Source organism: Cyprinus carpio, chromosome A18 (assembly GCF_018340385.1).
Source record: "Cyprinus carpio isolate SPL01 chromosome A18, ASM1834038v1, whole genome shotgun sequence".
In the NCBI taxonomy this organism is placed as follows: domain Eukaryota; kingdom Metazoa; phylum Chordata; class Actinopteri; order Cypriniformes; family Cyprinidae; genus Cyprinus; species Cyprinus carpio.
Window position 1 is genome coordinate 20,783,612 of NC_056589.1, and position 21,465 is coordinate 20,805,076.

Below are 21,465 nucleotides of genomic sequence, written 5' to 3' on the forward strand. Positions count from 1 at the left end.
AAATGCACAAAAAAAATGGACAATTATTTACAAAGAACTCTTTACATGGAAAAATATAGTTCATCACATGGACACAAGTTTATTTTTGCATGTAACAGTAGGGGCCCAATGTTAAAAGGATGACTTTACTGACTCAAATTAAAAAAAAAAATAACTTAATCTATGGAATAACTCATATAAAAATTTTAACCCAAAAAATATGAGCTTCACTTCTGTTTTTGCCACATAGACTTCATTGTAAAGTGAATTCATGTTACAATAGTGTGACACAATAGCAGTAAAGAGGAAGATCTGAGGTATCTGATGTCAATCACATTAAAATTTGTTCACTAAAAACTCTGGGTTAGTACACTTCAAGAAAGTCAAGAAAATAATTTTTTGAAAATGTCAACATTGTGTGGGCTCAAAGACAATTATTCAAGCATCTGTGACTTGGTGTTGCAGTTTAAGCATCACCTTTTTGCTCAAGTGTCGCAAAACCACATCTTCACTTAAATATTACAAAGCGCAACATCCTGTTGACTGTACGATAAGGTGTTGAGGACATACCGTGTTGTCCTTGCGTTATTCAAAAGTTACATTCAAAATGAAATCCTACATAGAAAAAGTTACACGCATCTATTCTATGATGAGCATTTTTTAAATTTCTGGTTTTAAAAAGTCACATTGATTTTTATTTATTTTTATGGAGCATTAAGTCAAAAATGGTCTATGCTGGGTACTCTTTTCAAGATATTTAAAAAAAAGAACAATATCAATTTTAAAAAGCTTGAAAAAACTACTTTTTAAAAAATGCTAGAATAGGTCGTTTGTATTATTTCTTTAAAAACAAAGAGCCCAGTAAGTTTTTTTAAAATATGATTAGCATTTTAAAAATGACAAAATACATCATGTCTTCAAGGTGCAAGTAAAGTTACACCACGTTGACAGTTTTTGATATATATCCTTGTAGATAAATGTATAAATGTTTCCAAAATTACCATGAATATTCAGGTAAACTGGACGACTTCTGTGTGAAATTGGGATGGTCCTTTTTACCTGAATTCATCCTGGTCATCAGGTATGACTATTTTCTGAGGAACTTAGCTCCGCTTATCGGCAACTTGCATTTGATAAAAGATTGACTCATTTTTTGTCATCTCTAGTGAGCCGACGATTATATGACGCCTATTACTCGCAATGTTGTATCTCACACAAGAAAAAAAGAAAGAAAAAAATCCAGATGAGATGCTTTGGTTAACTAACGCAAGGCGAATTGTTATTACGCTTTTTTTGGCTTGTCAGTTTGTGGTTCCTACAATCGTACACACCGGACCTCGTTTATGTGCATTCGTGACTTACTGTTCCTTTCAGACGAGAAGCCATGTAACAAACCCTTGATGTTTGTGAATGGACATGATTACTTCATGAAGTCACTGTATAACTTCAAAAATAACTCACGCTCTCGAAGCTATTCGCTTTGGCGTGACGCGATACGCAGCTCCTTTTCTTCAGCAGTCGTCTTGTCGTTATTCTATTGGGCTGGTGCAGCACAGGCTGCGTTTCAAGAAAGATTATGGGTTGTTTGCATTATCCAGCAAAAATGTTCCAATGCTATGATATACCTTTGGAGAAGGTTAAAACGCCTTACTTAGAAGAAGAAAGCGCTTCGCTTCTGGCAGTTAGTTCTTTTCATCAGATGCTCTGAACTCCGCCCGAGAGTCCACATCGTCATTACCATGAGCACATTCTTTCTGAGCTATAGGCACCATCGGAAAAAGAGCGGTAAAAAGAAAGCGAGCTGAGCGAAAAAGGGATGAAAGTAACACACTAGTGTTTTAGTTTATTTGTGTCCGTCGTATCTGGTGTATTTGAACGCGCCGCGCATTGTTTCTGAAAGAGAATTGTGAGGGAAATATTTTAAAGATAATTAAAAGCAAACGTATGCATTTATCTTTTTACTGTTTTCATTCCATCCAATTTTTACTTCAAGTTTGATTTAAAAGGAGTCACAGACCAGATTGTAGGGGATCTTTGCCAGCTTAAGTTGAATTGATGTGCTCTTCATTGTCATCAAGGCTTTAAACTCGGGCGTATGGACGCAAAATGGTTTTTTTCCCTCTTCTTCATTCTTGATTATGTGTGTACATGTATTATGATTGTACATCGTCCAGGAATGGTGTGATTAATCCAGAGTTTGAACAGTATTCCTGATGAAACATTGAAGAGAACAGCGGTCCAACATCCTATTGTCAGGTTTAATCGTGTTACTTTACTGCCCCATCTAGCAGAAATCGCTACTGCAGCGTGCAAAGGAGCTGTATTGAAAACAGGGCCGCATTTTTGACTATAATATATATATATATTAATCTATATATCTATATATATATATATATATCAATAATTAGATTAGTATATACACATATATATCTATTATACAACACATATATTATATATTATATATATATATATATATACTATATATATATATATATATATAGTATATAATACATATAAATATATATAACATATATATATATATATGACACATACATATATCATATTACATACATATCCTACATATACATTTAAATATATACATTAGATATACATAATATATATATAATATATAATATATATACATTTTCCATTAAAAATGGTAAAACTACCACAACCTGCCTGCCTTTTTGAAATATATTTTAATTGAATAATAATAATAATAATTAGTAGTTGCAGTAGTAGTATAAGACACTATAATTCACTATGTCATTGTCTCTATCTATATTCCTAATTTTTGAGATGTGATTAAATAGCGGAATAACTATTGGTCCCAAAATTTTTTATAAGAATGTACCTTTATTTACATTTAAAGTGACAATTAAAAAACTCAGTAGATGAACTAGAATGCAAATTATCAGTGCAGCTATCAGAGAGGATGTTTGTGCATTTAACAGTGACACAAGCAATGCAGTAGGCAATTTTGCCTTACAGATAACACAGAGTGGTAAAGCACATAACTAAAATGTAAATAAAATAAATAATTATAGCTAACAGTTTGAATAGATCCAAGTAAATACAGAAATAAATACGTAATTTAAACAAAAGAACACAAAATGTGGGTGGTCCAGGGTTGATCAGTGCATAAAAATGCCCCTAATGGAGGTCTGGTGCTCTTATGTCAGTGCATAAGCAAAGAGCATGAGTGTGCTGAACTGTACAAGACAGTTGCCTGTGCTAATTAGTCACATTTTCATTGTTTTCTATATTCTTCCAATTTAGAAAATCCACAGAAAATGTAAATCTCTTGTTAAGGTAATCCAACTGATCTTTTTATTTTTTTTATGCCATAGCATGTGTGACCTGCTCTTTCTCTTTATTAAACAGAGCCTACTGTTACCATTAGATGGACATTAATTGATTCAAGTCCCTGAACAACTGGAAACTGTGTTGTTTGGTCACTTTGGTGTAATGAATTGCTCTAATAAGGTAATGTGTTCCCTGATTAAATAACTCAATATTGCAATCCAGTAACAGTACTACAACAATATTATTTACAAAGAAAAAAAAAAATGAAAACATAAATGATTAAAATTATTAAAATGATGAAAAATTCAGTCTCTGATCTTTCAGATTCTCATCTTCTTTGGCAATCGGGTTCCTCCAGAGTCTGTGTAAAATAAAGAGAAGCTCAACTTTTTATGTGCATGTCAAGCAGTTCTACTATTCTTATTAATCACTAATTTTCTGATCAAGAGTGTATGTGCTAAGTCATACCTTATTACTTCAATGGAGGGGCATGATGGGAGGCATTTGGCTATCACTGTGGCTCCTGCTGTAGTTATATTATTGGCTTCCAGGCTGCAATCATTAGTTTTAATGACATCAGCATTTTGTAATCGCACTAATAGCTAAACCTTCACAGCAAGCACTCAAGTACTTACTAAAGTCTTTTCAGCTTCGTACATAGGGGTAAAATCTCAGCCAGTTGTCTCTGCCAGGCTGTCACCACATCCATTCCATGACAAGCTGATGAAGACATAATATCATAAAACTAATGGCAGCTTTGCAAACACACACAAACACAGGGACCGGGACAATGCATTCATCAGTCCAACTGCAGCATTAAAAGAAGTCTGAAAATGTCTTATCCCACCTGATGTCCTCTATGGATGGACAGTGTTTGAGGGAGGAGGCCACACCAACGAGATCTGAACTCCCAATCGAAGTCAAACTGAGAGACAAATAGTAACATTGGTTTACATATGTTTTCTAAATAAACCTCTTATGCTCACTAAGGCTGCATTTATTTAAACAAAAATACAATAAAGCATTAATATTGTGAAATACCATTATATTTTATTTTAGATGTCTTTTTTTTTTTTTATTTTTTTTTAAAATGCAATTTATTCTGTGATGGCAAAAATGATTTTTCAGCATCATTACTCCAGTCTTCAGTGTCACATTATCCATTATCATTCTAATATGCTGATTTGGTGTTAAAGAAACATTTCTTATTATTATCAATTTTGAAAGCAGTTCTGCTGCTTAATTTTTGTTTTGGAAACCTTAATATATAATTTTCAAGAATCTTTGATGAATAGAAATATCACAATAACATACTGTATGAATGTTTTTACTGCCATTTTTATGCTATCAAGTTTATGCATCCTTGCTGTGTTGAAGCATGAATATCTTTAAAAAACAAACAAACAAAAAAACATACTGACCCCAAACTTTTGAACAGTAGTGCATGTGATGCAACAAATCCATACATTTCACTTCATATATGCGTTTCTGTAATGTATTTAGTGTCTTACTGTAGTATTTTTAGTGCCTTCATGCTCATCAGACCTTCACAAAGAGCCAAGGATCCATGTGGGCCAAACTGATTCTCTGACAAACTATGTAAAAAAAAACCCCATTATATTCCCTGTAAGTGACATCTTTTCAAAGCAATAGTTTCATCTAAAATTCATTCTGTAATTATTGACTGTGAAGACCACAGTACACAGGACTTACTTGAGTTATGTAAGTTGGGGCAGTAACGGAAGGACTTGAGCTAGTTTAGCAGCACATGCCTGACCAAGCCGGTTTGTTGGACAGCCTGGGACAACAAAATGATGAAGAATGGTCAGCTATTGATTTTGCAAGTAAAATCACACATTAATTAATAAAATAAATGATTTACTGTAGTTTCTGAAGAACTCTGCAGTGGGATAGTGCGGCCAGTAGCTTCTCTCCAGCCTGGTCAGTCACATTGTGTTGTCTGACCAGACTGCAAAAAGTTAATCAAGGAAAATGAATAATGATGCAATGCTTCAGATGATGTTACTGCAGTAACAAATCTAGACAATAAAACACTACCATGCAAAAAAGTATGGGGTCAGTATGTCTTCCTAATGTTTTTAAAAGAACTCTCCTACGCACACCAAGGCTGCATTCGCTTGATCAAAAAATTAATAAACAGTGATTTTGTAAAATATTATTACAATTTAAAATAACAGTCTTCTATGGTAATATAATTTACGAAGGGATATATATATATATCAATGTGTAATTTATTTTTTTGTGATGACAACTTCCACATTTCTTACAAAATAAATAAATAAATAAAATCTTACTGACCTCAAACTATTTTGTAAATATTAAATAAACATTGACAACTTTGCATAATATATTTCCATCATGTCTCCACTAGAGGGCGCTATATCATAAGCCTCATAAGTTGTGCTCAAGCAGTATTCAGGTAAGGAATAGTTTTATTCTCATGCTCAATGCAGTTGCCTATACCTTATTTTACCAGTTCAGTCCACAAAGGAATGTAATTCACAAGCTCATAAGTACCACCATCTCCCATTCGCCAACTTTCCAACCTGTAAACGGCATAAAAATGTTCACATATTTCCAAACCCTTAGCATTTATGTGCATGTGCTTTTTAATGACCATAATACTTACTCAATCTTTTCCATCCGTCTAAAATCCTTAAAAGAGGTCAGAAGACAAAGTATGCCAGTGCCATTCACAAACGTCTCTGATGTCACCACTCTAATGTTGTTCAAGCTGAGGAGAATAACCAATCAAAGTAGAAATAAAATACTCAGGTGAGTACACTAGCTTATTGAGTGTTTGCTAAATCTACAATGAACATTTCAGGGTGTAAAACCTTACCTGAGCCTTCTAAGTGAGGCCAAATGGCTGAAACCTTGAGCTAGGATGGTTATACCCTCCTCATCAAGTACCACAGAGTCCAGTCTATCATTGAGAATAGTATTGAATATAGCATATTCTGTCAAGACTGTGAATGCATTATAAACTAGCCACATTTCTTAAATTCAAGAGTACAGTGTTTGAAAAGCTGAGACTACAACACGTGTTACCGTATCTCTGCCAGCAAGACGCACTGCACCAGACCTCTGACCAGGTCACGCCCTCGAGCTTGCTGTCCAACCAGAGCACTGGTACAGACTGGACAAAAAGATCTCGGCCAATCAGCAATGTTGCACTCTGCTGCACTGAGAAATAATGAAGAAAATCAGACACTTACTTGATCGACTTTAGATTTGGCACACTTTGAAGTGCTCTCCCAAGTACTGCAGCTCCACGGTCACCTAAAACAAACTGGGACAAACTGGAAAATCGAAGGCAAAGGGAAATGTTGAAATGCATGGGAAGGAAAAGGTAAATAAACTGACAGATGGAAATTACACATAATTATATTCGCTGTAAGGACCACTTTTTCAGTGCAAAGTTCAACTTTACTTGGACAGAAGGATAATGAGAAAGATAACACACCTCAAACTCTCAAATGCTGGTGTGTTTGGTAAAGCTTCAGCAAGTTTTTCCAACACATCCTCATCTGCACCTTTCAAATCAAGACTAAAAAATACAGATATTCCATGTAAAAAAAAAATTGTTTTCTCAAAAGTTAGTGTACTTGCTTACTAGTGTCAGTGAAGAGCATGAAGGAAAAAAATATGGAAAACACATAATGATGAAGAAAATAAAGGTAAATCAATATCACTTGTGAGCAGACTTTTTAATCATACTTAATTTCCTATTAAGCTTTATTTTTGTCAAATTATGCAAATAGTATGAAAAAAAAGAAGATCTAACTGTGTGTATTTAAGATCCAAAGATGCTATGGAATCAGCCCAAGCAACAAAAACAGCTGGACATTTTATCACAAAAATGTTAACATTTAATTCCCACCACTGCTATTTCTATCACACAATATATTATTTGAGATGAGGAAATGACACTGTGGTAGCAAAATAACAAATGCCCCATGATGCATGTATGTTCACTGTTAGACATTATGTAAAAAGCATGTTTAAAAGAAACACCTACACATATAAAATAAAGATGACTATCTGTTCTTAATTTTGAAAAACTTACGTAAGGTTCCTGAGATTCTGTAAAAATGGAATGACCGCAGAAAAAAAATCTGCACTATTTCTGTCCACTCTGAGCTGAGAGAATCTGGAGATAAAATGACGTAAGCAGAATTCAAACAGAAAAAAAAACCATCTAATATACCAAAATAAGCATAAAGTCTCATTGACTCACCTTAAATCCTGCAAGGCATGGCATTTCTGAAAGGGAAGTGTCAGAGGAGCAAGATGCTGTCCATCTATGTCACAGTCATCAAAGCTAAAGAATGTGACAAAAGTGGTGTTGTACATCAAATACAGAGAATAGCACATAAAAATAAGAGTCAATAAAAGCACAAAACAAACAACAAGCTTACAATCAAACAAAATACCAACACACCTGATGGACTTCAGAGCAGGTGAGAACTTTTCAGGATGATCTCTGTCAGAAAGAAAAAGGTCCAAATTAGCTTTGCATATGTAATATTGTAAATCATATTTATTCACAATATTTATAGCACTCCATATTCTATGAGCATAAAAAATATATGAACTTACATAAAAGTGGAGCTGAGACTTGAATTGCCCTCTGTTATGATGTTTATGGATGCATGGCTGACCCTGCAAATATTGGGTAAAAGATGTTTTTTCATCTCTAGAGTAATATTTTGTTCTAAAAGTTTTACGTAATCACTTTTTACTAACATGTGTCTGTTTTCAATCTTTGGTGGTGGTTGACACTGACTTCCATAGTAGGAAAAAAAATACTATGGAAGTCAATGGCAACCACCAACTTTTTGATTACCAGCAATCTTCAAAATATCTTCTTTTATGTTCAACATAAGAAAGCAACTCATACAGGTTTGGAACGACATGAGGGTGAGTAAATGATGACAGAATTTTCATTTTTGGGTGATGTGTCTTATTGCCTAAGAGCCGCACCTGATTTCTTTGATGTGTGGCTGCAGATTGAGGCATTTGGCAATGAGACTGACAACAGCATTTCCTGTCAGCCACGGCTCTTCAATCCTAATAAAGACATTCCAAACACATTATTATCCTCAACTAATCACAGAAAAAAACACCATGATTACATCTGTCTTTTGTTGTTTTTTTCAACTTAAGGCACTTAGGAGCTGAAGATTTATATTATATATATATATATATATTTTTTCATATATATATATATAATATATATATATATATATATAAATAAAAACAATTACATTCAATTACACTTTTTACCATATTTACCAGACCTTGATTTTTGCTTTATATTCTATATGTCTGATATATCACTGTTGTCTCAGACATGAGACATGTTTCTTTTGGTAAACAAGTGCAGTAACTATTGAAAAAAATAGTCGTGATGCAAATGATGCATGAGGGATGGTCATAATTTGTGAAAAACTGATGTAAATCAATTCACATAAAAAATACTGAAATGTTTATTACACACTTTGTTTAGGTTATCATTTTATTAGTTATATTATTTTTGAAAATATTTATCATAATTTTATAGTGGAATCTTTCTATTCTTAAACTGATAGTCTGGGTCTGAGACAAGGGTAAAAAATTCAAAATCTATAACGAAATACATATTTTAAAAGGTTAAAATGCCAGAAGTTGAAGAAACCCTCTTAATAAACAGATGTTTTGTTCATTTCTTACCTGAAGTCTCTGTGTTGGTGACAGCTACTGAACTGTTTAATAAAATACTCAATCTGCTCAGAACTCAGACCATTATTTTCTTAATCTGAGAGGAATAGGAAACCGCATTAAAATTGTGCCAAATATGCCATTTTAAAAAAATATTCAAGAAATGCATGAGAATTTTTGAAATAGATACTAAGTCTGTGAGAACAGTCTTTAAAAATAAACAATCTTTTTAAAATCTTACTTCACAGTTTGGATTGTGGACAGCTCAACCAGGCTGTCCAGTAAAGAGAAAAGGCCTTGACTGTGTAGTGAATTAGAAGACAATCTAAAGAAAAGAGCAACAATAAAAAAAGAAAAAAAGAAAAAGTCATGTAAAATAGTCTTTTTTTTTTTTTACATAGTCATGATGTTAACATATGTACAGTTTGCAAGTCCCTGAAAACAATGACAGTACTCATTATCTCTATTTATAAGGAGATTAGTCTAGAAAATAATAATATTGAGTTTCAATAGTTAAGAAATGTGAAAAATACACAAAAAGCACTATGCTCAAATACTCACTCTAATGTAAGTAGTCTAGGGCATCTGTTCAATATTTCCACAAGCTTCTTCAAGTGTATCACCTCAAAACTGCACTCCCTTAGCCTGTAGTCAAGACCAACTATAAGAGGAAGCTAACCACCAAACTACTTTCACTTTTGAGTTGAGTGAATGAATCATATTATATGCGTGACTCTCTGATTGTTTGTTTACCTCACATGTATTCTGGGAAGAGTTTTGCCATTGACATGTTCCTGCACAAACTTAATCAGAGACTGATCTTCCACTCCAAGACTAAAGATTAGAAAAGCATATACCTTCAGACTTAAACAGACAATCAAGTAAACACACATGTAATACGAAAGCCAATCATTGTTCATGTCAATGAAAAGCAAGGAATGAATGGAAGTGATAATGAATTAGCGTTACCTGACTTCAACAGCAATAACTTTCTCACAAGTATTCATTGAGTCAACCAGATGCAGTGCCCCCACTTGAGTCATTCGGTTGCCACTGAGGCTGCAAAGGAGCACAATAAGTAAACCTTACAAGGTAAATGAATCCATAATTTCAATTACAAGCAAACTCTACATCTGTCACTAAACTCTTACCTCACTGAACTGGAAATCTTTAGTTTGGGCAAATAATCAACAAAACATTTCACCCCTTCATCACGGAGAAGGTTATGAGACAAACTACAGTGGAGAAAGAAATAAAAATGAACTGTTTGTGATAACAGTACAGTAAAATGTACTGAGTTCTATTAAAATAAGAAAATGGAGGTAAAAGAACAGAGGAACACTTACTCCAGTTCAGATAGGTGAGGACAGTTCTCCAGTATCCTTGAGAGCTTCTCAACGTTGCTTTTGCAGAGTTTATACTCTGTGAGCCTGTTAACATCACAGAAAAAGTCAAAACCTCCAATTTTCTAAAAAGCGCTAGGGTGAAAAAATGTTTTTTTAAAGGTATGTTTTTTGTGTTTTGGCCTTTATTTTCGATAAGACAGAATAGGGACAGAAAGTGAAGTGGGGGGGGGGGATAGGGAAAGGTCCGTGAGCTGGGACTCAAACTCGGGACAACCTGAAGCGCACTGCCCACAAGGCTCTTGGTGCTGACAAGGGTGAAAAAATTAATCAAGAAATAATCTATTACAGTGATTCAGCATTACAGAATTCAATTTAAGACATACTGCACCAAAGACAGTGTTATTTTAGCATTAATTGCTATATATCCTGTTAGAGTATTTATTAATATTTTGAATTTTTATTTTCATATTTTATTTTAATTTTATGTTAAGTCATTTTGTTACGTGTTTTGTCATTTTTATTAGTTTTTGGAATTTTTTATATTTCTATTTAGCTTTAATTTATTTTTATTTCAGTTTTAGTTTTAATAAGTTTAGTATTTCTACATTTCTAATTTCATTTAGGTTAGGTTTTTCATCTAATATTTTTATTTTATTTTATTTCAGCTTTATTTCAGTTACTGAAAATAATTTATAATAGTTTAAGTTAACAACAACAACACCTTTGACCAGCGTTGACCATTACAAACATGTATGTTGCATGCATATTTGATTAGTTCAATAAGAGGAAGGAGAAATCCATCTAATACCACTCAAATGCAGAGTTTTGTTAGCACGAGTTCACTGGCTAAGTTCTGCACTCTCATGAATGCTCTCATTAAAGCCAGCAAGGTGTAGAACCAATATAATAGAGAGATTTTGTTGTACAGTGTAAACCGCTTCAAAGAATCTTCACAAGAATGCAGAGCAGTCAGTGGGCATGCACTGAAGTAATTATAAAATTATAAAAATAAATAAAAACAGAGCATCATGCTGCTAAGAGAAAATTGACCATTTCATAACTATCTTGATATAAATCTAAATAACTAAGAAGTATTATTTTTGCCATAATCGTGCAGCCACAATATAGATTGGTGAGCTAACATTACTTACTTGCAAATTGCTGCCTCTGCTTTTTCAGGAACAAACTTGATGAATGCTTCTGCCTGGTGCCTGAGAATCATGTTAAAATCAATATTTGTGATTTTAAAAGTAATATTTAGGAAAGTTAACCCTATTTTAATATCTGACATGAACTAAAGTAAGATACCTTAGTTCTACAGCTGTGACACGCTGACAGTCAGCAAGAGATCTGATCAATAACAAAGCCCCATTTGTAGACAGGTCGACATGACTTAGGCTGTAAAACAAGGTCACCATGGATGAATAGTCATATCATAGTCATATAGTCATAGGTAATTTATGATAGAGATACATCCACAGCTGTGCTGCACGAACCAGACGGTTATGACCACTTACTTCAGTAGTTGAAGAGAAGACATTTCAGGAAGGATCAACATCAACTTCTCAACAGACTCATTTGATAATTTTAGATGGGAAAACCTGTATTACAAATAAACATTGAGGACGAGCTGAATACAGATGATACATCTTTCATCTACCCTAGAGAATTGCAGAAGAGCTACATACTCAATGTCCAGTAGGTTTTCACATTTTACCAGTTGCTTACACAGCTTGGTCATGTAGACAGGTTTGACATCACTTTGGGTTAAACTAGAAAGACGAAAGCACATAAATGAATCTTAACTGTAATGTAGAAACATTTATTTTCTATGAAACTGCTTTGTAACGATGTGTTTCTTGAAATGTGCTATACAAATAAACATGAATAACAAATTATTGAATGATCACTGCTAAATCAATGTACTGAATACAACTGAGAGATGTACCCGAGTTTTTTATGCACATGTATCCCAGTTTCATTTGGCGTCAGCTGTCTTGAATTATGTCTGCATTCATAAAGCACATTTGTTATTCAAAACCAACATTTACATATTCACTATTTTATATATTAAGCAGAAATGTCTGCAACTGTTTCAGTACCGTCTGCTGGTGTCAAACAAAATAACCAACTTTTTCTTTCCGTTTTCACTGGTGAGAAAAAGCACAGCATTTTCAGACAGGCAGTAAAATGGTTAATAACTCCATGCTGATTTTGACAAGGTAGTTACCTTGCATCCACTCTCCTCAGGTTCTTCTGGTTACAGAGGGCAGAAGCAAGCATCACCACACCATCCATATCAACACCATTTTCACTGACACTGTGTGAGTGTTCAGAAAAAACATATAGCATATACACTCTTTTGAAAACAGAAATGCACTTCAAGTATATGGGGAAGTTATTTTGCACAAGCAACACTGGTTAACACTGACTAACTCTCAAGAACAAATGAAGTTGCAGAGGAAACACTGTCCTACTTGATCTGCTGAATCATTCCTAGCTTAGGCAGAAGGTCCAGAATCTTCTTTAGCCCCTTGTTACCCAGTGAGTTGTTGGACAAACTGAGAGATGATAAAAAAATGTTGCATTTGCTGCCTACTTACATGAAGAATTGTGGGAGTATCAACTCAATCTGCTGTGAGGTTATTGACTTTTGAATGTAGAAGGTGAGATTTATGATGCATTTTGATACTTACTCTAGAAGGGTAATGTAGGAAAAAACCCTGAGTTTATTACACAGGCTGACGACATTGGTAACATTGATGTTACATTGCTTTAACCTATAAAGAAACAATTAAACATGTAATTTCTGTCAGTTCAGAATGTGTGGTTTGGAAAATATTACCCACTGAAACAATGGTAATGACATGCCATTAAATTTTATTTTTAAATATAAAAAAAGCTATATGCTTTATTCAACTGCTGCCAATTATGGTATTTTACATACTGACAGAATGTCTGAGAATGGCCTTTCACATTTTATCCCTGATTAAAATAACTTTTTGATAAATAAATATTCAAGATAGCTATTTTTGTGTGTTTTGCATTACATTTGTCTTTTTTCTGTGCCGTCTTGAATACAAGCAATGATTTGACAGCAACTGCATAACTTTTGCCAAGCCTACTACTCTTTTCCACCAAATCTCTGACTCTGTCCTTTAAATGAATTCATATTTTTTATATTTATAATGAATTCATAAAGTCTAAAGTTCAGTGTTAACTTTACGGCTTTTTAACTAATGATTAATTTGTTTTCCTTTATCTAAAAAAATTAATAATAATATGTTAAAGGATTCAGAACTTACGTTACAGTCTTTGGTTCTTCTGTGTTATTCAAGTCTGTGTTGTCACTAAGGAAGAGAAAGTGAGAAAAAATGTTTTGTTGTTTCATTATATTCAAATGTTTTGTTGTATTTTATTTATTGCTCTGAGTGACCACCAAACTGTGCAGTCACTGTAGAGTGTAGACTGGACTCAATCAGGGTGAAAGCTATAGACTTACCACCAAATAAAAAAGTCCATACACATTATCTATCATCTAACATCTATCATACTTGATCACTTTGAAGGCATAGAGCATTGCACAGCAATACCTGACCAACTGCACATTGCAGAGACAAAGTAACCACAATAGAAATATAAAATACATTATTTGGAGTTATGGGGTATTACCCTTCTAATAGCATTCTAACAAATCAGCACTCACCAGACTGTGTCAGAGCTTTGTGAGAAGGAAAGGCTGATCTCTTTATTGCCCCTGTATAGAATCAAACAACTGTGAACATCCCATGGAAATGGAGCTAAATGGGCAGGTCATGTGACATGTCCTCATCCCTTAAAAAAACATGAACAAAACTACACAAGCTAAAAGAAAATACAACTCAGACTACAATAAATACAAGTAAAAACATGGAGAAGTTAATATTCTTTTTACTTAATAGTATATAAACATTACAATTTTAAGGTCATATTTATGTGTCAAAAATCTTATTGACAAATCAACAAGTCAACATACTCAACATGGACTTCCTGAACAGAGGTGCAAGCAGCCATTATCTCGATGAGTGTGAGGATTCCATCTGTGGAGATGCTGTTCTTCCCCATCCTGAGTAAAATTGTAAGAATGCACCAGACTTAATATATACTAATATTGAGTTTTTTAAGCAATAAATATCTAAATAAATGAAAGAAAGCTGATCGCCAGGTTTTTTAAATGTAAAACACACTACTTACAAAACAGAGGAAATGTTAGGCAGTCTAGATAGTGTTTCTGCAATCTCTCTTATACCTTCATCTTTCAAAGAGTTATCACTGACACTGTCAGATAAACAGAACACACTGATTGACACAGACAGACACGCATGACAGATCATCAAGACCACCTACTGTAACCTTTTTGAAAACAAACAGTGTGTCCATTAATTTACCAGAAATGTATCTGAATACTTTAAACAATTATGTTAGGCCAAATCACTAGAATGCTTGAAATTTCTATGAATCTATGAAGTGCATTCCATAACAAATCATATTACTTTAGGTGAGTGATATGTGGACAGTCCTTCAAAGCCCTGGCAAGTTTAGCAGCTCCAACATCAGTGAGACCACCACTGATAAAACTGTTAATCAGAGACAAACATAAACCAGTGCAAAACACATTGCAAGGGAATATTGTGACAAAATGCTTAAAGGACACAACAGACTTTGTTGGATCAAAGACTTACTCTAATTGCCGCAAAGCCTGAAGTTGAGACAGGATACCACACAAAGCCTCTGCAAACTTGTCATCATATTTCCGGCTACGGAAACTTGAATGAAATATATATTTTAAGTTGAATACATCAACAAGTCCAGATTAAAGACTACAACGTAACTACAACCTAAACATTTACATTTAATCATTTAGCAGACGCCATGAACAAAACTAAACAAGGTAAAAGAAAATACAACTCAGACTACAATTAATACATGTCAAAACGTGGAGAAATTTCACCAAAATCATGTATTACAGTTAAAATTCTGGCAGAAATCCACAAATTGATAATTATTTATGTTATGGCTGATGTTCGAAAAATGACTGTCATTAAAAATCTATACTATTTTGTCTAAATTAATTTAAAATAAAACACTATCGCTTTAAAATGAAAGTTTAGGCAGCGGTATGGAAAATGGATATTCATTTCGAGATTCGCTAAACATTACATTTAACAGTGTTTTTTAAAATATTTATAATATATGAGTTTTTAAAAATTAACTTAGGTGAGAATTAGAGGACAGCAAAGGTCATCTAAATGTAAAAATAGGATAAATGAGCACACACACAATTAAAAATATATATAACACCCAATACAGATTAATTAGCATTTAGTTATAGCATGCATGAGTAATTGAAGCTGCCATGGGCTGAAATTTTCTACACATATCATGACATACATAAAGTATTTGTTCATAAAAGAGAAATTTATGGAAACTCACATGAGATGATCCACATTCTTGAAACTAGGAAGGATTTCCAAACAATCCAGGTCAACTGAACAGCCACCAATGTCTAGACATACATTCTGATCAGCAGCCGCTGTCACAAATGCTAAGGAATCCATGTCAACAGCATTGAGTCTGATATTTCGCAGTTCAAACTGCGGTCTCGAACCAATAGCTCTTGCCAACTTAGCATCTTGTGTCTCATGAGCACATCGACACAGCTCCACAATTTTTGGGGCCTGTTTGACTGGTACTTCCTGCTAAACCCAGCAAAAAATTACGGACGGCAGCTTGGCGTTTTTGTACCCAAGCCGTGGCGCCCTCTGTCCCTTTAAACTGGACCAAATTGGATGTGCAGGCCTCCGCTGCAAGTCCACATACATAAAGATGGAGAGAGTCTGTAAAGATGGATTTTGGATCAATCTTGGTGGTCCAGCGGGTTTTCAAGTTAAGCTTCTTCTTAAGTTGACTCTCAGTGATGTTCTGATTGGTCATGAGGTGGAGAGCAGCGAGAAACTCCTGCATTTTAAGGTGCATGAAGGTGAAACCATATCCTGAAGATCCATCCTCATGAGTCCGTTTCAAAATAGTCAGTATCCCACTTTTGATGCCAAAATCCTGGAGTTCTGGAGACACATCTGTGTCCATGAAGACTATAGTGCTTTCCTCCAGTCCTTTGAGAGCCAACAGGCTAATCTCAACAATTTTAGTTCTGTATCTCTGCAGTGGAGATGTACCAGACACCACACCTCCATCGATGCGTTTGAGGAACGCCAAGAGGATCTGCATGTAGATTTGGGTTAAGGAAGCTGGTAGCTGTAGATCATATCCATCACTGGAGAACAGATGATCTATACATACACAGCAAATATGACAGAGTCCGGGTACGTGAGACATTGACAAGAGGTGTCGGTTGTCCATCAACAAGTTTACAGCCTTCTTTTTGAGTTCTTCTCCTTTTTTATGAAAGTACTGTTCAGCGTATTCCTTCACACCCAATCGGTCAAACCCCTGAAGCTCACAGGTAATGAAACCAGGGATTCCAAACATGTCAGTCACATCTCGTGGTCTACAGGTGACCAACACAGTGCAATCTGGAAGGAATTTACGACTACACAGTCCTGAGAGGAGATCTATCATTGGAAGAGGTTTGTTTGGGTCCATGATGCTCTCCAGCTTTTCAGGATGCGTAAGTTTGCCACGAAACTCATCATACCCATCAAATATGAAGCAGACCTTCTCAGGGTTGGAGAGGATGAATGCAAACACTGCGTCACTTTGTTCCTCAATATCACCAGAAGCAGGATAGAAGAGAAAGAGCAGTTCTTTCAAGGAGAGATTACGTGAGATAAGATTAAGCTGCCGGAACTCCAGCAGGAACAGCAGGTGCATAGACGGGAAGGAGCCTTCAGCCCAGTCACGGCCGAGGCAGTGAACCAGCAGGGTCTTACCAGATCCAGCCTGGCCCAGCAGCATGACAACCCTGCTGGTGGTTTTCAAAAGAGACTCAACAGACACTTTATGCTCTGACTCTTCTCCTTCATGGTTGTCTAGAGTGGCTTGAGGCTGGATGGTCCTGTCTTTCCCTCGTGGAGGGTTCTTGTGTCTTAAATACACCCATGTGTCCTCCAGATGGATGTTTTTTACTACAGCTTGTGCCACTGACTCGTGTTTTTGCATTATCATGGATTTAAGAGCATCTGTGTAGCTCTGTAAATGATCTAGGTAAGAAAATCAAAGCATTGTTGAGTTTTATCATGAAATTAAATTACAGTTCATACAAAAGCCTCAAATAAGGTCACTTTTAAAAAACTATGTATTTTAATATTTTAAAAATAAAATAATTAACCATGTGCCATCTGGAAATAAATGATGCTAGACCTTCTCTAAGAACTAATTTTCATTTTCAGATTTTGCCTTTCTTAATCAGAAACTGATTTTTTGGGGGTTTATGCTATATTTCTTGTGACACTTGGTTTGATGTTTTGTTATATACTATAAAATACGGGAAATATGTTAATTATTTTGTTTGGATTAAAATAAGAAATTGTAGAAATGCAGCTTTTCTTGTTGAATAGCCAATTGGTTGCTGTCATCCAAGCTGAAACAAATTTAACAGCTGGGTTGCTCAGAGCGATTGCTTTCACAATGAATCCAAACTTCAAAATGGGTGTGTCCCTTTAAGAATAAAACATACCTAGCCGTGGACGTTTCGCATGTTGTGATGGTGAAGAATCAGTCTCACATGTATGATTGAAGTTTGTTCCTTAAAAGCATAGAAAACGAAAAAATGCCTGAATAATTATAACCCAGAATTCAATAACATTCATGTTTTAAATAACTTATTTTTTTCAACATCTACAGGATATTTTCACTTCAACACTTTTTACAAATTATTTGTTGAAATGTAAAACTATCATAGTAAAAACTGTAGATTATGTTGTTAAATTAAATTATAATTAATATTAAAATTATGCTTTAACATTAATTACAGTATTTAATGCAGTATGAAGAGGGAAAAGCTGCTGTATAACAAAAAAAAGTGCAGAACATGACTTACCAGATGTGTATCCTGCTATGGACACCAGTGTAGTTTCAAGAAGAAAGGGAATGTTGTCACAGTACTGACATACAGTGGAAAGAAACCATATACATAATTTCTGGTCTGAGTTCTTGAAGTAATCTACAATGGCTGAGACACGGTCTCTGTTGTTGGTCAATGACTGTATCTGATCCAGTGTTTTAGGTTCCACTAAGGCAATGATCCGATCCAGAACGCCACTGTTTTGTTTGCAGAGCAAGTCCACCAGTGCACTGGCCTCCTGGGCCACCAGTGCCAGGATGTCCCCTGACCAGTCCAACATGTCCATTCTCATCCATTAGCTGGGGGAAAATCAGAATCAATAAACAAAGACTCCTTAATTTTGCTTTGTAGAACTTTTTACATCACACAATACTTACTACATCTGTTTCACTTTAAATACTTTTCAGCTACTATAACTTAAGTCTTTGGGAAAAACAATGTTATTATACATTTGTTATGGATGTTGAATGGATGTAGTTAATGTATATATTGTGTATTTTTTGTAGAAGTTGTAGGGGTTTTTAATAAATGGATTTATTAAATACAAAATAGAAAACATTCAATTCTGGTCAATACAGCTACATATAGCCAAAAATGTAAATACACCAAAGTACACACACACACACAAAAGCAATGTAAGATTGTTGAATTTCGTCATGTTAAAGTTGATGGGTGTGAAAGTCTTATCTGTAGTGCATCAATTTCTAAACACTGTCCGTAGATGAAGTTGGCTGATTGCAAATTAATAATCCAACATCTTGTAATGAAAACAAGCCACAGCTCTTAAACACCAGACTCTTCCTAACCAGGACCAATCAAAAATACTCCAGACTATGGTTTCACGTCAAAAATAACTTTTAATCCAAATTCAAACTGGACCATGATGTGGTGTCCTCACCAATAAAGAATCCTTCTAAAATGCATACAAATACACTGTCTTAAACTCTTAGCATCAATCCAAACATAGGCCATACATACATACGGTGAGCGTGATTTCACCAAGTACAACATGTTCCTGGATCAACATCCTTGTTGATCCTGGAACAACATCGCAAGCAACCAATCAGAATTGAGACTTTTCAGGATATATCTATTTTAGGCTTACAATCAGGGTTAGGTGTTTCTACACACTTGTTAATCAGCTATTATTTCACACTGATTTTAGGAATAAATTATGGGCAGGGTTAGGTTTAGGGGTAGCGATTGGGTAAGTCTATATTTTTGGACAATAATGTTGATCCAGGATCATCAAAAGATGTTGATCCAGGAGCATGTCTTACTTGGCAAAATCACAGCGAACCAAACATACATGTGCCATCTCTGAAAAAAAAAAAACATCAGCAATGTTCACTTTAAAAACAAAAAAAAAAACAACTCCTTTAGACTGGGCTTGAAATGACACATTTCCCACCCAGGAAACAGCACAATGTGTGCTGCTGCTGCTGCTGTGCTTGCTATTGCTAACTCTCTCTACCACATGACTTTACTTTAGGAAACCTAAACACCCTAACATCACTAGTGGTAAGGAAGAAAACTGCCCTCAAAATTCTTATTAACAAGCTCATGTCTTAATGTGGGCATTTCCATAGTGTGGGCTGCTTCACAGAGAGGCTGCGGTGAGCACAAAGCTGTGGGCCTCGCCTGGACAAGCCCCCAGTGGGCATGTTTAGATTTGGTGTGGTGTGGCCCTAGCCCACTGTGCCCGCAAAAAGCCAGCATGGGCCCAACAAGGACATGCTTGCAGGGTCCTTTCAGGATGGCACTTATGTTTATCAATGATATTTCAAAGTTATGTTCTCCATATAAAGAATATGTAACTCATGCAAAAGTTTTGCTCAAAAGGTTTCTGTCTATGCCCTTAATTACAAAACTATAATAGAATAATTAGCTGTTTTAGTAAATACGTAGCAGCTCGTGCCCATTTAGTGACCTGCAGGGAACGACATTGCCACTGTAGACATGGAGACTGTGTGAACGCTGAGCTCAAGAACAACGTGCTTTGCTCATAATATGACCTCAGGAGAAGCATTTAAAATGTTCTATATGTTTATAACATAAATTCATATGATGTACTCACCGCTGGAGGCATACCGCATCGGTCCAGGTCAACGGAAGAAAAATGAAACTTACGGATCCCACTTTGGTTTCGATTTCCTTTATACGCGTATTAAATACACATCCTGCAGTGAGCCAGGGCGCGAGACTATCAAACCAAACCCGCTAAAATGCGCTAGTACGTAATTTAATTTTTTTTTTATTTAATGCAAAATATCATTTTAAATCTATCGACGACTGCACAGTCGATTTCAAAGTGTCCGTGACGCTTCAAAAACACGCATTTCATGTCGTGAGAGAGGGCACTTGAGGACACTGACTGGCTTGCGGTGTGCACACCGACGCCACAGAGTGGTGATATAAATCATTGCACCCCTTATAAGGACATCAAGGGAAAATTGCTTTGTGTACATATATATATATACTGATCATATGAGATATAGGAGATATGAGATATGAGTTATATGAGATCATATTACTGAAGGTCGTAAAACTGGATCATTGTGATTCACACAATCAGTTACAATTGCAGTTACAATATAGTCATTCGCAGTTTTGGTTTGGATCATTGTGATTCACACAATCAGTTACAATTGCGTTTATTATGTGTTCTTTTGGGGTTTTGGTTTGTCAATTCAGCGTCCCCCTGCACATGCACAATTATAGAAATAAAACAAAAATGTAACCATTCAAAGTGTAAAATGATACTCTTTTTGATACTCTACTATAGCATACAGTGTGATGTCTGTGATGATATGGCTTGGTGGATTCCCATTTTTTCCACAGCCTCCTGAAGATAACTTCACAAGCTCTCCTCCATCTTCGAGGAGGTAATATAACATTTATGAAAATAAATGTATACATAATAGAACAGAATAGACATTTATTTTATTCTCACCTCAGTGGGTTCTTCTGATGTGAATTATTTTGTTAAATAAATACTATGATGGTCACAAAACGGGGGGAAAAATAAATTAGGCACTGAAATTTGAA

General features: G+C 35.0%; 1 protein-coding gene across 1 annotated transcript; it reads right to left on the reverse strand.

Moving 5' to 3' along the window:
- Nucleotides 1-3,465: 3,465 nt before the first annotated feature.
- On the reverse strand, nt 3,466-20,810 carry LOC109109945 (protein NLRC5-like). The gene is given in 49 exon segments (XM_042775352.1): nt 3,466-3,646; nt 3,754-3,837; nt 3,921-3,964; nt 3,966-4,005; nt 4,133-4,210; nt 4,797-4,880; nt 4,999-5,083; nt 5,169-5,245; nt 5,407-5,413; nt 5,770-5,852; nt 5,936-6,040; nt 6,149-6,232; nt 6,358-6,416; nt 6,418-6,445; nt 6,525-6,608; nt 6,773-6,856; nt 7,376-7,459; nt 7,547-7,630; nt 7,751-7,792; nt 7,909-7,971; nt 8,293-8,379; nt 9,022-9,100; nt 9,200-9,204; nt 9,251-9,334; nt 9,571-9,654; nt 9,763-9,843; nt 9,979-10,068; nt 10,161-10,244; nt 10,356-10,439; nt 11,507-11,566; nt 11,664-11,753; nt 11,873-11,956; nt 12,044-12,127; nt 12,304-12,363; nt 12,458-12,505; nt 12,586-12,675; nt 12,833-12,916; nt 13,052-13,135; nt 13,661-13,705; nt 14,062-14,112; nt 14,371-14,460; nt 14,589-14,672; nt 14,888-14,971; nt 15,077-15,160; nt 15,828-16,069; nt 16,071-17,554; nt 18,031-18,099; nt 18,394-18,716; nt 20,495-20,810. Coding segments are annotated over 48 exon segments (5,283 nt in total). The 5' UTR covers nt 18,710-18,716; nt 20,495-20,810; the 3' UTR covers nt 3,466-3,573.
- Between the last annotated feature and the right edge of the window lie 655 nt (nt 20,811-21,465).